The sequence below is a fragment of the Talaromyces rugulosus genome, chromosome I (genome assembly GCF_013368755.1).
Source record: "Talaromyces rugulosus chromosome I, complete sequence".
Lineage (NCBI taxonomy): Eukaryota > Fungi > Ascomycota > Eurotiomycetes > Eurotiales > Trichocomaceae > Talaromyces > Talaromyces rugulosus.
The window spans coordinates 2,331,797-2,349,381 of NC_049561.1; the positions used below are offsets into that span (position 1 = coordinate 2,331,797).

The following is a 17,585-nucleotide window of genomic DNA, read 5'->3' on the forward strand; positions in this document are numbered from 1 at the left end:
CATTAAGAAACGCTGTTGGTCGATCGATACACGACGATCGGCGCGCTGCTACTATATTTACTAGATTATAGCCCCGTGGCCTTTTGCGGTCGTATGACCCTGACTGGCTGTCATAGGTAGCACTGCCGGACCCAGGTTTGCCCTAATTCGTGGACGTCTGAAACGCCGACAAAAAAGCCACTCCCGTTCGCCGAGACACAGCGCCGCATTTTGTATACTCGATATGGCACTACCTCTCTGGCTTTGTTATTACTCCCTGCTCTAGGCCTCTGCTCTGGCATTTACGAAGGTGGAGAGAGCGTTGCTCATTTGAGCCACTGCCGTTTCGAGATGGGATCGGCCGGCCGCGGAAATACTATGTGGGATTGATCATCCTGGAGAATAATACTAGTAGTTACATCTGTGCTTGTGGAACGTGACTAGTTTGTGTATTTACAGTCTCTCTATTATATGTATGTACATGTATGACCCCGAAATTAACGTAAATTCCAGGAAAGAAATATCAAAAACAGAGACGGTATTCAAGAAAAAAAAAACTTCTTCATCCGGACTTCCGTCAACAAGATAAGCAAAAGCACCATAGATGAAACACATCCATGATGATCAATTATTACCCCTCTTCTCTTCTCTCCATGACTATCACTCCGCTGACCAAATACTCATTAGTAAGTGGACAGCCAAGCCATCAATCTCCAATAGGAAGACACCCTTTGCCGCCGACCCGGACAGTCGGTATCGAATAAGATAGCAAAGGACAAGCCAACGCACGCATCGCAATAAGACAGCGTGGCAAGGCCGGATCGACATTTTGTGGCATTTTGTACAATGTTCCGTGTCATCTGGCTCTTTGTCCTTCCGGAGACGGTGTAACCAATATGAGAGAAAAGAGATGAGTGTCACACGGATGCTGTGTGCATGCATGCATACAACCAGCTATAACCCTGTAGATCATTCCGTGTTTCTGTAGTTGAATTGTAAAAATGAAAGACAGTGTGACCATGTCTCGAAAGATGTAATATCATATCAAGCCACATGACGTTGGAGGTTGCCTCCTCACTCTTCTGTAGATCTATTACTCGCCGTCTAAATGTTGGTGTTGTTGTGATATGTCCAAGATGAGACCTCTCATCTTCCATCTTGGCCGTATGTCGTCGTGCACTGGGATACCAGTAATGGCCGTGCAGCTGCACAAGAGGTGAGACATTTGCGGATACCCAGGGTTTGATAAAGGGATATATGCAGGAAGAGTCCACGAGACCCCTGCAAGACCCGGCTCCACCGAGCTATATACCCTGCCTGATTCTCAATATACTTGAGGCAGATGCACCCCGCCCGTCGAGACAGGGCATCTGCATCTCGACCGGTCTCTATTCGTTGTGGTAGCCGTATGGTCACGTAGGTAGGGTTGACGAACCCAACCCTCCAAAAAAAAAAATATTTTTTTCACCCCCCTATCGAATGCGACTTTTTGACCACTAGCTGAGACGGCGACAAAGGGATAGATACCATCCTAGCAACCGAAGACCGCCTGGAAGCTGCAGGACTCGTCCTCCTCGACCGGGGCGAGCTGGGCCGGATTGATGATGCGGTATTATTATTATAAATATTATTCTGCCAGTGCCGTGCGCCCGTAAACAATGACGACGACTCATCATCGCTATCAGCCCCTACAGTAAAGAAATTATTATTCCTCGGATTGGCGGAATGTGTATTATAACCCCGTCGCTCTGTTGGTGTGACCGATCTTCTATGCTGCGGCTTTTGATGACGAGCGACAGGACTAATTGGTCTCGACAGTTCGATGCAGCCCACCGACAACGAGCTGCGAGCTTTGCTGCCCAAGTCGACGCTGCCTCGCGTTTTCGACGCATTTCGTCCACCACCACCACCCCTGCTGGTCTTGCTACCAGACTCGTGACTATATGAGCTTCGTCTCTGTGCGGGCTCTGGGCGGTGCTCGTCCAAGCCCGCTTGGCTCTGGCTGCTGGATTGATTTGCAGCGCCCGAAGGAGCAGCAACCGGAGGACTGAGAGCCACTCGCGCTCGCATGGTTCGCACGGCAGAGTCCAAGGCTAGCTCAATGGCAAGATGGTTTCGAACCCTCGAGATCTTCGGCCACGTAGCTCGTTCGCCGCTCAGGCAGGTTTCCAATATAAACTCCGCGGTTGGATTCTGCAGGATGCGCGGGAAATGAGAGTACGGAATCTGCGGGAAGATGTTGATGTCACCGGAGTATTTCTGGTCCAGGATGGACGCCGTCTTCTTGGACACGTTCTGAAAGATGCCCATTTCGTACAGCACGTTTATTCGATGCAGGGCCTCTTCGCGGGCGAGATTGGTCATGGTGTTGAGCCATTGAGAGCTCAGCCAGGGTTGCCAGCTCGATGCAACCCCCGGCCCTTCTTCCTTTGCCAAAAAGGGTACGACGTGAGGATTCACCTGCGACACGATGAAGTGGTTGACATTGAACATCTCGGACAGCCGGGTCATCGGCAGGTCGCCGTCAACAGACCCGTCAATCCAATTGCGACGGTCATCGTGCCAGGGAACTGTCTCTCCAGTGAGCGGGTCCTTTGCCATCAACGCTGCCCCCGAAAACACGACGGGGACCGAGCAAGACACGGTTCTAACGATTCGTTAGCACGTTGGGGGAAACTAGAGGACAGGTCAAAACTTACATGGCAGACCAGATCAACACATTTGGCGCGGTGATGTAATTCAATAGTCGAGGGAGTTCGTAGAGGTCGGCACTCGATATGCAGATATTCAGAATCTTCCGTGTGCGATTGTAAGCCTCGTGAAAGGTCATATCGCCCAGCCAGCCCCTCATGACTCTGGTAATGTGGGAGCTGTCATATATAAACCCATGCTTGAGAAACCGAGCGACCTTTTGCAGCGGAGGAAGCTCTTTCCCTTCTCGCTCAAATACATCCAATTCCCCGTAGGGAAAGGCCGCCAGCACCGCGGGGAGCTCGTCCTCAGTGTGCGCGCAGTAGATTGATGCAACAATACTACCGGCCGATGCACCGGATATAATCCTCGGAGCCAGCTTCGCCTCCCACAGCGCCTTGACGACACCTACATGATTCATGCCAAAGGTGCCTCCTCCGGACAGCAGCACGGCGCTGCGACCAAATGCCTGTCGCGCCGATAGCAACTGGTCCAGGATATACTGCATCTCGGCAGGGTCGCAACGGTCGCTTCCCGACAAATCAAGCAGCGTGGATATTGTGTTGACGGCCGTGTTGATATACTGGTCAATCAGGTTTTTTGTGCCGACATGCGTATGCTGATACAGGCTGGCTTCGCCCATGCTACCCAACTCTCGACTCAGTGCAGTCCGGATCAAGAACAGCATACGGGAAACGTCGCAGCTGATGCGCGCGTCCTCCAGCTGCTTCATGCGGGCGTGGATAAGCGATGGGTTGTATTCGGTCGATTCAAAGGTCTCCTTCCACGTATTGTTCCCCTCGAGTTCGTCGAGTTCGCAGGCACACGTGCGCCACTCATCGAAAGACACGGCCTAGAAGATTACGGTTAGTTTTCAAGTGTTTTAAACTAAAGTGTTGATATCACTCACATTTCGCATCTTCAGATAGAGCAGCTGTTTCCGGTCATCGTCGCGCACCTTCTTCTCGCGCTCCTCCTTTGAGAGACCGTCTCGGTATGTGTTGAGGGTATCTCCGGCCCATGAGACGGTGTCGCGCACTACAGACGAAAAAGTTGCGAACGAGGCCCGTTTGCTCAGGCGCGAGGATGATGATCGCGGGGCATCTTGTTGATAGCGATCGATCTGCTGCAGGCTCTTCTTGCGGTGCAGTTGCGAGTGGATGGCGGCGGGATCGCGGAGAGTGGTGGTCATGATAATAATAGTAGTTGTTGTTGACTCGTATGCAGAGCCGAGGCCTGGGGATAGCCGGTCATGCAGAAATAATAGTATTATGCGACGAGTCCATGCGAAATAAAAATGGTGGGAATGAATTAAAAGAAGACATTCCAACAAAAGGAAATTAAAACCACATTCATGACCAAGTCACGAGGCCGGGGGGAATAAAAATAATGGATAAGCCAGAACTATTCTTGGTTAGCACGAGCTAATCTTATTAAATGGGAATTATTCCGCCCGCGGGGAAGTTCTTTCTTTCTCCATAATAATATTATTCATCTTCTTGGTTATTTGTTGATGACATGCACATGCAGATCGCGATATCTTACCTGTGCAACGATGACGCCAGATCTGTCAGATGGCCACTTGGTTGTTTGTACACACACGGGACCACGAACTGCCGGGGTTTTGATCCCGGCAAGTTTCTTATCTAGATTTTTTCCTCAATATTTGGGATCTGAAATATTTTTTACAGTACATTATTATTGACATCCGTATTAGCCGATGGTGTAGGGTTACTATTGAATTGATACTAGTAGTATACACGTCATCCGTACATGTACAAGTGGACCGCGGGAAGTATACAGAAAAGGTCTTGACCGCTCATGTGCTTCAAGTGATCGTGATAGCCCCTACATAGTTATGTGAGTTTATCCGATTCGTTCAATGTTGTCCAGCTGAGTAAGAAATCTGCATGCTTACTTACCTCGAATAGATTCTCTTTGCTCCGAGAACTTCTGGAGAAAAATAATCCTTCAATGCTAGTTTCTTAATCGTTGTAAAATGCCACTCCCAATATACCGAGAGATAAATGTAAATAAGCCAGTTGACCTCTTTGATGCAAGTAAAAAAATATATATAAATACAATAGGAGAATGTGTAGTCTTTCTTCTCACGCCTTTGTCGAAATCGCAAGCGGCGCAACCTTTACAGGTTTGGGAGTGTTTTCCTCCTCGTCTTCATAAAACTCATCGGAATCTTCGTCCTCTGGCTCGCCCACGATTCTCCGCCATAGACCGTCCCATACCCCCTTCTTAGTTGCGAGCCCGCCAATAAGCAAGATGGGCAACTGCCAGACACTGGCCCAGAAGAGACCTCGCGCGGTGCCCTTGGCTCCCTGGTGCTTCCAGAACCTGTAGGCTTCCCTAGCCATCCAGCCATTGGCAAGACTGCTGCTGACCAGGAACCAATTACTCACAAAGCCACACGCCCAGAACCCAAACGAGATGGGGAACATGAGTATTGAATACCGGAGTGCCACACGCGCGTTTCGCGCAGGGTTCACCCAGCACATCATCTGGTGGCCCGCGCGTTTGTATTCGTCTTTGATGAGATGAGAGAGCGAGTTGAAATGCGGGAACTGCCACGCAAACAGCATCGAAGCAAGGAACCATCCTCCAATACTGTCTTCGCTAAACAGCATGTCCTTCCATGTGTCGTGGCCCGTCGTCGCCGTTTGACCCGCTGCAGCAACCCACCCCATCATCGGCGGAATGGCGCCTACTATCGCCCCGACCCATGTGTTTATAACGTGTATTCTCTTCATCGGAGTGTACACGAACCCGTAGAGAATGATGTTTGCTGCCGACAAGCCCGCGACTGTCGGGTTTGTGCCTACGTAGAGCATTCCGACGCCTGCAATGCCACTAAGCACGGCGAATATCAAAGCACCGTGGCGAGACACCAGTCCTCGCACTAGGGGTCGATTTCGTGTTCGCTGCATGAGAGCGTCATACTTTGGCTCAAAAAACATATTAAAGGTATTCGCACTGGCGCATGACATAAATGTGCCAGCCGTCAAGTACAGAAATGTGAGAGTCGAGGTGGACAGGGTGGGAAGTTGAACGATCGACGGATCAAGCGCGAGAAGCGAGGATATCGGGTATAATCCGTAGGCAGACGTCGTCGAGAGGAGAATCAAAACGGACAGTCGAGGCTTCGCGAGAGCCAGGTATGCGGCGAGTTTGCGGCGAAGGGAGGACGTGGGGAGTGTAGAGGAAACGGCCGACAGTTGAGCAGAGGCGTCCGGGGGAAGTTGCTCCTCCTCGGCAGCATTGGCTGCTTTGGCCTCTTCTTTTAACCTCTTCCGTCTTCTGTGAGGTCGTTCTTCTGTGTTTTCCGAGAGAATTACGTTGTTGAGCTTGTCCGCAGATGGCTCGTTGTGTATCGACGTGGTATGGTTGTTTCGAGTCGAAGAGGATAGCGATGACAGCACGCCTTCTGTCGTTTTCGATCTGGACGGTTCTCGAGAAAAGAAATACTCTTTCTGAAGCGCTCCAGAGGGCCCATCACCGGCGCCGGATTGTTGATATCGCGAGACCGTGAAGCTCCGCCGAGTAGCTGCGCGGCCTGCGTTGGACAGGCATTGCGAGCACACTGCAATTGAGTCCCGGGCCAAGCGAGGCCGTAGCAATGCAGATCGTAGTATCATGGCCGAGCAGGGTGTTTAGAGCTACGCCGTTTCATTCTGGGCGTGTTGACTGGTTTGATGATAGAAGATCGAATTCTCCCGGGTTCGCTGGGACTGGGCGGTCGCCACGGGCCAATCGCAGCCGCCGAGTTGTGTCAGCCGATCCTCAGCATCTTTTTTTTTTGTTTGGACAACATCAACGATCTTTTAACACCCTGACAAGATCATCGACTCTTGTCATCTAGCTGGTGCGCTTTCCATCTACAGCAACCATGGACACCATCCAAACCGCCATCGTCGAGCCGCTCAAGCCCGTTCTCAAGCCCATCAGCGACGCCCTGCCCGCGCCTGTCCACGATGCGATCATCTCGCTGGTCGGCTCGCCATGCCACAGCGCTCTCCTGCTGGACCTGGACGTGAGCAAGGACCCCGAATGCACGTCGCTGGCCATCTCCAAGGCCCTGGGTCTTGCCATCGTCGGCGCCAGTGCGATCGTCAAGGTGCCCCAGATCCTCAAGCTCATCAACTCGCGCTCGTCGGCCGGTGTGTCGTTTATCTCGTACGCCATGGAGACGGCCAGTCTTCTCATCACGCTCTCCTACAATGTTCGCCAGCAGTTTCCTTTTAGTACCTTTGGTGAAACTGCTTTGATCGCCGTGCAGGATGTCGCTATTGGGGTTTTGGTCTTGACTTTTGCTGGCAAGCCGGCCGCCGCCGCCACCTTTGTCGCAGTAGTCGCCGCGAGCATCTACGCGCTTCTCTTTGACCAGACCTTGGTTGATTCTCAGACGCTGTCTCTCCTACAAGCCGGCGCTGGCGCTCTCGGCGTGGCCAGCAAGCTCCCTCAGATCGTCGCTATCTGGAGTGAAGGCAGCACTGGGCAGTTGAGTGCATTTGCGGTATGTCTTCTCTAATTATTTTTTTTCTCTCTGTATTATCTTTCAAGAATTTAATGCTGATTCCATTCTCTAGGTTTTCAACTACCTCTTCGGCTCCCTGTCTCGCATCTTTACTACCCTCCAAGAAGTGGACGACAAGCTCATCCTATACAGCTTCGTCGCCGGATTCGCGCTCAATGCCGTCATCGCCCTTCAGATGCTCTATTACTGGAACAGCGCAACACCCAAGACCAAGAAGGCACCCGCCAAATCCAAGGGTCCCAAAAAGCCTGTTACCAACACACCAGCCGCTGCTGCAAGCACCGGCGTGTCTCCCAAGCCCGCTGGGAAGACTCCTTCTACTCGCCGGAGAGGTTGAGCTGTTATTTCCGTTTGGGATGAGTAATATTTTAATTAATTAATGCAAATTTTTTTTTTCGAATTTGATTGTGAAGTAGTCGCATTATGATCGTATCATCGTATAATCGTATTATTGCCTGCGAACATGAGTAAAAGAGTAGGCAAGTGGTAAGCGGGACTATTCATACCTGAAGCCTTGCACAGATTCAAAATGAAAATCCATGGTTGTCAATCATCTAGGAGTATATTGCATGTAGCAGTCCGTTCATCAAGTTCATTTCACATCAGAGCCCGGCTTGGCCCCGGTCATCATGTAACGAAAGACATCGGTGAGTGGCATGGCCGGCGAAAAAGCGCCTGGAGCTCGGTGCTTCTCGCTCGTAATATCAAACTCAACGCCCGACGATCCCGGCCGGCGATGAACCCCGACTATCTCCATCTTGTCTTCGGCAGCCTCGTCTTCGTCTTCTTCTTCCTCGTCGGACTCTTCGCTCTCGTCGTCGTCGTCCAGTTGCCGGCTCAAGCCAGTTATGACGTTTTGGATGCCCGTTTCTCGCTCTTCAAGAGTGTAATTGCCGCCCCAGTTGCGCCTTCTGGCTTCTTGGTTTGCTTCAATCGGAGCCCATGCCCATAGTTCCTCTAGTTCGGCCTCTGATAGTCCTTTGTTTTCTTCTGCGGATTTGGTGCCTGCCTTTAACCCCTTTTCAACCCAGTCTTGCACGCGAGGGTCTAGCTTTGTGCGTAGTAGTTGTTCGAGAACGCCCTGTTGAGTTGTTCCTGGGAAAGACGGCGCGGGATAGGCGACTAGCGATGACAGAAGCTCATGGTGTTCGGAGATTTGGGTGGATATGTTGATGAGGTTGTTTGAGATAATACTAGCTTGAGACTGCAGCGAGTTCCTTTATATCTGTTAGCTGATATCCCTAAAAGAGCCCTGGGAGGGCTTCTCGTCCATACCATGAAGGCAGCGGGTCGCTTTGTTGCAAGCTGCCTGTGAGCGAGCCCAGCGAATGCGTCAGCTGCAGCAGCCGCTGTCGGGTCTGCTCTAGCACTTTGATCTGGCCCTCGTTGACTGCCGCCATTCGAAATGTTTATCGTAGATAAGTAGTGAGGCTGGTTTGTGTTGTTTCGAAGGTGAAAGTTGGACTGAAGCAACAGCGGATTCCAATCAAGCACGCACGCTGCCGGGAGCTTGTCTTGTGTGCCCCACCGCTTGCGACAAGCTACTCGCGCCATGGCTTTTTCTGTTTCTTTTCTTCTTTTCTTCTATTACATTATCTTTTCGGTTTATTAAAATCCAGTAATTCTTTCTCTCCGTTGCAATTACTATCATCATGGCCAAACCTACGCACGAGTTTTACATGCCGTCAGTGTACGATGGTACCCGACTGAGCACCCGTATCTACCGCCCGAGTGAAAGCGACCTACAACAACCTACGATCAAGGGGGCTATTATTGCGCACCCTTACGCTACACTCGGAGGAAGCAATGACGATCCAGTCGTATGCTCTGCTGCCGCCGAGCTTGTGCGGAAAGGATACGTTGTGTTGACCCTGAACTTTCGGTATGTCCATATACCACTGTATATCTCCATTGAATTCAAATTAACGTGTCTTACAGCGGCGCAAGTGACTCCGGTGGTCAAACGAGCTGGACTGGGAAACCCGAACTGTGTGACTACATCTCTGCCTATGGATTCATACTCAAGTACCTCCAGCTTCTCGCGCCGTCCAAGCCCGTTGAGCTGGTCCTCGGCGGGTATTCTTACGGATCGATGATGGTATACCATCAACCCAAAGTGGAGGATGTTGTCAGTCTATTTGCCTCGCCAAAAAGCGGATCTCTTGCAAGTGAACTATTCGCAAAGGCTAGAGAGCTGCTCCAGGGGGAGAACAAGGACGAAAACAACAACCAAGAAGATACCGAGTCTGAGTTACCGCTGGCAACAATCTCATACCTAATCCTCTCCCCGGTTCTCTCACTAGCCTCTGGCCTAATCACCCTCTGGTCGAATCTCTCTCGCGTGTCGATTCAGGGCAAGCAATTAACCACACCGCCACCAGAAGAACAACTCCCCAAACACCGAACACTGGTTGTATACGGAACCGATGATATGTTTACATCCGTAAAGAGCTTTCAACAGTGGACCGCGAAACTAAGCAATTCCCCAGACAGTCAGGTCAGAAGCGTCGAAATTCCGTTTGCAGGTCATTTCTGGTTGGAGCAAAACTTTCATGCACAATTACGGAAAACTATTAGCACATGGCTGGATGATGCGCAGTGATATTGTGATTGATTGAAAGAAAGAAAGAGATATCAACTAGCTTCAATCTTGGTTGTTCGTCTTCTCCTGTGACAGTGTCCACCACTGGCTACAGGATCGGCTGTCTTGGGCTATCACGTCGGCTGTAATGTTGAAGCATTGTACAGTCAAATTAATCCAGACTTGACATGTGCAAGTCCCAGTCTACGAACCCGTCGCAACCAGCCGAGCGGTCGAGCAGACAAAACGGCGCATTGCTTCAAGGACTCGTCATTGAAACGGAAGAAACAGCATATCCAACCAAGCGATGTATTGCATACAAATAACTTTGAAGCATCCTCACTTTGAATAGATTAATTAGATTCACTTGTTAGCATTGGAAGATCATGGTGATGAATCAATCAACTTGTTTCCTGTATGCAAGCTTTCCATAATACATGTATTCTTCTTTTCTACATGTAACCGTGGGTCTTTCCTGTCAATTTATCCCAGGCTTTCCCAGTATCTACTTTATAAAATGACAGCAACCAGGAATCTATAAGTCTGCCATGAATCATGAACAAGGGCATCATTTGATTCATTATTTTACATAAATAGATGTGGTTTGAAGGGATGTACTATACATGGGAACTTTCAAAAGCAGTGAAACAGGTTTCCAACAGCGTACTAAGGAATTAGATGATGGGGATTCTATTACAGTTGCCGGGGGAAGGTGAAAGAAACTGTCCGGGCACTCGTTGTATGGCTCTGCGAATGGAGAGACAGCGAGACTATAGAGGCTCCCGCAGAATGTTCAGGAGTTATGTGAGGTTGCTCAATTCGACAAGTCATCGTAGTTGGGATCGCGTCTGGGGATTCTCAATAGGCGTGTCGTAGGCTATTTCTCTGTTGGTAGTGCTGTTTTCCGCTTCCCAGAGCGTCCTCGTCAAGTGGGCGTCTGTCGAATTTCAGTGAAGCATATCGTCCCCATATTCCGCTAAGTTTTGCTCAATTGAACATGTATATGATCTTGTCGTTACTCAATCATAGAGTCAAAATCTAGCCTGGTTTCGGGTGGCCTCTCCAAGCTTGGATCGCTTCGCTGCACTTTTTCATGTTGCTATTCGTGTTGTCTAGCTTTACATCTCGCCCTATGTAGTCCTAGTTCCGTTTTTGCGTGAGAGATCCTGTCACTTGGAAACATATCGACTAATCGTATTGTCGATATTGAATTGTGCGTGAGCCTTTTTTTCGAGATCTCTTTTGAGATTTATCAAAGGTGTCAGCGCCCGTGCCTCGAATGTTCCATAAGTATTTTCGAAGCCGTCGAGTCCTTAAATGCATGGTGTCCGTTGGGTAGTTATATTGTCCCCAGTTCATCAGAGCCAGTGTAATTGCTGAAGATATCAGAACGATAAGGAATATCCTTGCTCAAAATTTCACCATATCTTCTCTCGCCTCAGGTCCATGAGTTATCCCAGACTTCGGCCTATGCCATCACTCCCTTGCTGGACTCTCGACGTACTATGCCCAGAATTCTTGGTTGCACGCCTTACAGTGTCTTTGGGGGCATAAGTCGACTTGGTAAGAACGAGTCCAAGGAATTATCCACATTTTAACCACAACTTTTGGTCGGGTTTTCCCTTTCTCTTCCCTCTTTCGCAACCCTGTGCTTCTCGTGTTTTGTTGGGACAAGATACCTTTGGTTCTCGAGATGAACTCATTGAAACGTGAACTGGTATTTCAGAGAACATTTTCTCCTTCTGATTTGGATTCAGTATCCCATTATAATTTTGTATGGACTTGTAGTCGACGGTATTGTGATCGTGATTATATTTTTGGCCCAGTATGTGAAACGGCTCGCTCTCGAGGGATACAAGCTAAAACTTCCTCCACTCTTCTGCAGTTGGACTAGCCGTTTGTACAGCTTCCAAGTGTTGAGAAGACAACATCGTTTGGAAAGAGCCATCAGGGTATTGTTCCGCTCTCATTGTTTTTCATAATCCGGTTGTTGAAATTTCGCCCTTATGAAGCCAACTTCTCCGACAAAGTTCTCTTTAGTACATGTATAGGATTGTGGGTATTTTTCGAGAATCCGCAGCATGTCCACCAGGTCTCCAGGACTCCTTGGTAAGCACGTACCAGCTTGAGCCGAATATTGGTGGTTGGTTGAGTGAGTCAGGCTAGACCCATCAAGAGTTCGACGATCATCGTGATTTTCCCTATGGTTTCGTGGAACAGTGCGACCAACAAACATACGACTTGTACACAATTAGTAACGACTCTGAAAAAAAAGTACGTATGGAAGGTGGAACAACATACTGCTCGTTTCAATCTCGAAGATTGATCGCCCTTGGCATGTGGCAACCAACTCTTCGACGCTTTCCCACCATCGGCATTTCTTGCGAAGGTATCCAAACGTTCACTCCGAGATAAAACACGCCAGCCACCAACGGAAGGATATTTTATACAATATATCCAACACACGAGTCCCTGCTGTTTTGTTCCGTAGAGTTGTCTTTGGGCCACTTTCAAGACTCACGAGGAAGTACCAAGTCACCCAAAACAACATACCGTGTCGGCCCCATAGGCACGAACCCATTTCTCTGCATGTCCATGTGTCTAGCCTCGTCATAAATATCCTTTTCCTCGGTACAAAGAGGCCGTTTGATGCTAACCTTGTAGGATTCTAATAAGGAGACTGCTGATATCCTCAAAAGTAGGTCGAACCTCTGATGAAGGTCCGCACCCTCGCAACATTCCTCGATAGCCATCAGATATTGTCCGAAGTAATATTCGAAAATAACATGTAGACGCTGGCCTCTGAATTATCAAAATCCCTTGCACTCAGTGTCATTTTGGTCATCTTCGTTAACTGCGGTAATCCAAAGCCGCAAGTTCCAATACACAATGAAACGTCGACAAAGGTACGCGTGCCGACTTGGTAACCCCCATTGAAAGCCGTTACACAAAAACAGCTGAAAGGGAATTACACAGTGGCAGCTTCGCGGTGCGACACATTGACCTTCTCGTAGTCGTCCTTTCGCTTTCCAGCAACTCTAAAAACTCTCATCTTGTAATCGCTCAATCTCGTCGCGGATTTTCTCGCGGATAGAATAGTCATTATCTGCGGCATTTTCCACGATTACTGCAGGCTATATTCAAAGTTAGCAGGGTATAGGCAAAAGTTTTTCCCATAGTACCAAAAGGGACCCCTTGGTGGGGATTTCTTGGTAACAGTCATATATACCGGTTGTGACTCTCTGTCACTTTCAGTTCTATTCCAGTAAACTCCTTGCCAGTTTGTACTTCTAGAGGCAGGATGCTTATCGAAGACATGTCGACAGCGGCCTTCGATGTCGAAAACCGGAGAGTATCCAACCTTGAACAGGACCTATCCAATCTTTACTTCCAAACAGACACTCGTACATCACACCACACCAAGAAAAAGGTCCAACCAGACATGTAACCCCTTGGGCAACAGAAGCATGAAGCCCAGCAAAGGTAAATTGGACGGTGGAGCAGGAGACGCAGGCAGCGCCGGGGCGCCCCCGGGGGCAATTTCTCTATGATTTTTAATAAGATCCCCAGTTTCATGGGAAAGCTCTTGTTTATTGTTGACCTCAGGATCGCCAGGCGGCACAAACGGATCTCATAAGAGAACCACTGGGTCACGTATGTGACTACTCTACCTGATCACCTATAAGATATCAATCAGAATGTATACCAAGGAGACCGGCAGGGAGATAGATACGTACTGGGTTGATTGCCGTTGGAAGGACCGAAAAAGGTGACATCAGTGAGAAGTTATATAGAAGGTCGAGTTAAGGCTTGCAATAAAAATTCCAAACCATCTCGGACAAGAAACAGACCTGGTATCACGATCTAGGCACTAAAGGCTTTCGGGGTAAGTCGTCCATATTATCATTGCTGGATGACGTGAACAGCACCTGGTAGTGACGAACATCACGTAACAAAGGAAGAGTGATCTCATCGCACTCGTCAGAAACGCCTCATATGCCCCTGTTGGCCAATGGACGAGGCCGATGCCGATGCCAATAGGGAAGATTCGCAACACATAAACGGGTATCCAGTGAACATGGATCATGGTGAAAATGGAGGGACCGGAGCTTTACTGGCTTGCCCAAGGAAGACCGGAATTTATAGCGGACGAGGGAGATGACAAGAAATATGAAGTAGAACGCATAGTCAACGAGAGAATGGTATGTCGAGGTAGGAAGGCGACACCGATAAAAGACTTTCGTTTTCTGTGAACGTATGCCCAATCCCTAAAGGCTTCGGTATAGGCGTTCTCAAAGTATTCCATGCAAGGGTGGTGAATTAAGCTGCAGTCTCTCACAAGTCGTTCTCACTGTAGACTGTGGTGGTTTGAATGGGAATATGCATTCGCATCAGGTATTGGACGTGTTCGGTGCGTGATCAGGCACCATGTTCTGCTGCAGCACCGAGCATATATCAACCAGCGAAAGAGTACAAATATTGGATTCAAGAAGGCACCTGAAATACCACGAGGAAATGGGCATGGCCTTGCAGCAACTACTGCCTAAATGGTTTCTTAGCGAACCCTCTTCCACTTTTCAATAATTCTAGTCGATAGTCGCCTTGTGTGTAGCGACTGAATGAAACAACTAGTGGCAATCTTTGGAATCATTTAAACAGTCTGCTCTTTCCATTGAGTGGTGGTGTATTGTCAACTGAGGATTTGTGGGTAGCGCCTCGCCTCATCCATCGCTAACCTGCCGCTGGGTCTTTGAGAGTATCCTTGTTATCATTCAATCCTGGTCAACATAATCGCTCCCTTTTTCATGCATTGAGATAGGCATTAGACATCGTGTAGCCTCTAGAAAGACCAGGTTATAACAAGACAAGGAGCAATCTTTGTCTTGTAATGACCACAGTCTACGTAGACGTAGGGAAATTTTGATCCTGAAACCTTTCTGATGAATGGCTGTGTTATCTGTCGTTGGCGTCATCGTACTATCAAGTGCTCGAGAACATAAGTACTGAGCTAGTAACAGTAGACATCAAGATCAGCACGACTTGAGAAATTCTAGGTAAATGGCGGTCGAGAAAGGAGAATCAGTTCTATCGCGGACATTTCTCCAATACCGTCAACTTGGGTGTCTCTGTTGGTTCGGCATACTTCTTCAAGCCAAATATCCCATATTCCCAAATGTTTTCGCCTGTGAATTTGGCACGCCTGCTCCAAGAATAGTCATTCTGAGCATGAGAAAATGTTTGTATTTCATTTTCCTTCTTCGTTTCAAATTTTGAGAAGAGAGTTCAATGTTGCTATCACTGCAGCTCGGTCGAATGGTTTCATTTTCTGGATGGTGATTAGAAATACCAGTAGTGAATGTCCAGTATCGCCCCTTTTCAATTCGGAGGTGGTGGAAGTCGGTATCGTCGATTGTTTTTTAAATATCCCATCGGGTAGTCGGTTCCAGATATTGGCCTGGACCGATAGGACATTGACATGGTAGTCTTCAAGCATCAACATCAGCAAGAGCACCTTAGGTTGCCATGTGAGAAATATTTGATTCAGACTTCGACCAATATGCGAATGCATCATCCAAGATGGTTCTCTCCAATCTCTAGCAAGTCGAACTTTGGGATATTGCTTCAGGTGAAAAGACTGGGAAGAAACACAAGACCATTCCTTGTTGATTTTGGCTTGTGCCTCATCCCGAAAAGTAAGTTTCGTATAGACGCAAATTGTTTCGATTTTCTGAGATGTATGAACCGCAGAGGCCGTTCCTCTCATTCGGCGAGGCTTCAATATAATGCTTAAGCCTGTGCAGCATGCGATTCATAACCAGGAGCTTGTTGATAGATTCGGCGCGTCACTTTCCGTCCCTTTGTACGGCAAACCCACGGTCCTGATAGAGGGCGTTAAACTGCAGAAATATGGAGGTCGTAGACTCGTGTCTTGCAGTGGTGATATCTCGAGTTCCATTGTGAACTCCTGTCGAACACTTCTCAGGAGGATCGTGTATGACGGGTCTGCCCGATTGCTCAGGCATGGCTCCGCCAACATGATATCAGAATTTGACCCTTCTGTTGGAGAAAAATAATACCCTCTTCTCAGCTATTACTCCAAGCCAACTAGCAAAGGCCTGGAACACCCCGTGTTCCTTGCCGGAAATAACGAAAGATAGTGTCTTCCAGATGTCCAAGGCATTGAAGGGATACGATTCGGGTGACCTGGCCATTGCCGCCCCTCGGAGGTATATGTTGTCATCTGGAGCAAGGTCGCAAAAGTCCCCGCCCCACAACGTGTAAAGAAAATATTGCCAGGCGGCCACAGGATATTGTTCTGTTCATGATAAACTCTATCATCGTGCGCAGCTAGGAACGGCTCCTGATCGACATGGTAACACCGGATCGCGCTCATACATGCAATCGGACTCGCCAAAATCAACACCTGGATACATATGCTTCCAGATTTTGTGGTAATCTCCTCCTGACAAAGGAAAGGTCCTCAGGGAGAAGACAGTGCCAAAAGTATTCCTTGTAATGCTAACCCCATTTCCCTTATTGTAGAATACGTTCACATCGATACATGAAGCGACCAGAGATGTGGCAGAAAGAAATTTGTCGTCATGTTGTTTTGTCTGACAAACAAAGTTTGTTTAACTCTCGCCGTATCGAATAGAAACCCGGAATAGAAGCCCGGAAAGGTCCTCACGAGCAGGAGAAGTAGTTTGCTTCACTTCACCGCGTTACTCGTCGACTAAAAAATGGATGCAACTAATATGTTCCTGGAAGCTAATTAGCATCTCAACTCATTCCATGCTTAGATTCATACTTACATTGTCCTTCTGAGACGACAACCACATTCGGTAGCGTTTCAGCGTACCCTAGTATAGTAGGTACCGGCGTCCACGTACGCAAGGAGTCCGGCCGGCCCATATACCATGTACCCAATATGTTCGCTGCGTCAAAAGGATCGGACGGTAGAAGGGTCGGTATGTCACAGTCATTCTCTACGGCTTTGGTGGCAAGTTGCTTGAGCGCTGGGTTGATATCGTGTGCAGTAGAGGCATGGATATCACCTTTTGTGCAACCTGTTGTCAAGGCCAAATATGACTAGAAATAGAAGTAGAAAAATGCAAAGAGCAGCAGTATGGCGTTCTCACAGTGAGTTTACAGAAGAGAGGAAGAAACAGTCTATATAGCCCGAGGGTGGCAAAAAAAAAGAGCGGTGTATATCTACTTAACAGTCCCTAATGAGACATAGGTCCTATCCAATAGCCTACTTATACTAGACACCAGGCCCACACATCCTGTCGGAGGATGCGATGCACTGGGCGTGCTAGCGGAGCTTATCCCTGCGGTTTGCGCGAAGAGCAACCATATTTGGTTCCGCCTACATAATTACGGTTCTCGGGGATAATCCCGTCAAGGAACCGGAAGGTTAAAAAGGGAGTAAAAAGTGGTACACCGCTGGTCGCCGATGGCAGAGAGGGATTTGTTGATTTGTTGGGAATGAGGATGCAGCAACCAACTCACCGGGAGAGGTCCTCCGGTCAACGTCTGCTGCATGAGTGGTAGAAAATGGAAATGAGACAAACGGACAAATTCAAGAAATCAAATTTTTGGGATCAATAGACAAAGAATTAGTCTCTCGGCTCCCTACAGGTCGATGATACCCGGAACAGGGGTGGTTGGTTGCCCGACGGGGATGCTGATGCGGAGCTGCGGTGGAACTGGGGTTGTCGTAGAGAGGTGGGTACCAACAGTTATGATTAATATTAGAGTTAGAGACTATTGTATTTTGTCATGCAG

General features: G+C 48.6%; 5 protein-coding genes across 5 annotated transcripts; 2 read left to right on the forward strand and 3 right to left on the reverse strand.

Moving 5' to 3' along the window:
* Nucleotides 1–1,443: 1,443 nt before the first annotated feature.
* On the reverse strand, nt 1,444–3,862 carry TRUGW13939_00792 (uncharacterized protein; the record flags this gene model as incomplete). The annotated part of the gene is made up of 3 exons (XM_035483998.1): nt 1,444–2,626; nt 2,679–3,523; nt 3,581–3,862. 3 exons carry the CDS (start codon nt 3,860–3,862, stop codon nt 1,444–1,446), a joined length of 2,310 nt encoding a protein of 769 aa, XP_035339891.1.
* A 916-nt stretch (nt 3,863–4,778) lies between these two features.
* Nucleotides 4,779–6,317, reverse strand: TRUGW13939_00793 (uncharacterized protein; the record flags this gene model as incomplete). The annotated part of the gene is made up of 1 exon (XM_035483999.1): nt 4,779–6,317. The coding sequence occupies one exon, from the start codon at nt 6,315–6,317 to the stop codon at nt 4,779–4,781; it is 1,539 nt and encodes a 512-aa protein (XP_035339892.1).
* Nucleotides 6,318–6,568: 251 nt separating this feature from the next.
* On the forward strand, nt 6,569–7,553 carry TRUGW13939_00794 (uncharacterized protein; the record flags this gene model as incomplete). The annotated part of the gene is made up of 2 exons (XM_035484000.1): nt 6,569–7,195; nt 7,269–7,553. The coding sequence occupies 2 exons, from the start codon at nt 6,569–6,571 to the stop codon at nt 7,551–7,553; spliced, it is 912 nt and encodes a 303-aa protein (XP_035339893.1).
* A 255-nt stretch (nt 7,554–7,808) lies between these two features.
* Nucleotides 7,809–8,616, reverse strand: TRUGW13939_00795 (uncharacterized protein; the record flags this gene model as incomplete). Its single annotated transcript, XM_035484001.1, has 2 exons — nt 7,809–8,433; nt 8,492–8,616. The coding sequence occupies 2 exons, from the start codon at nt 8,614–8,616 to the stop codon at nt 7,809–7,811; spliced, it is 750 nt and encodes a 249-aa protein (XP_035339894.1).
* A 252-nt stretch (nt 8,617–8,868) lies between these two features.
* TRUGW13939_00796 (uncharacterized protein) lies at nt 8,869–9,818 on the forward strand (the record flags this gene model as incomplete). Its single annotated transcript, XM_035484002.1, has 2 exons — nt 8,869–9,098; nt 9,155–9,818. 2 exons carry the CDS (start codon nt 8,869–8,871, stop codon nt 9,816–9,818), a joined length of 894 nt encoding a protein of 297 aa, XP_035339895.1.
* Between the last annotated feature and the right edge of the window lie 7,767 nt (nt 9,819–17,585).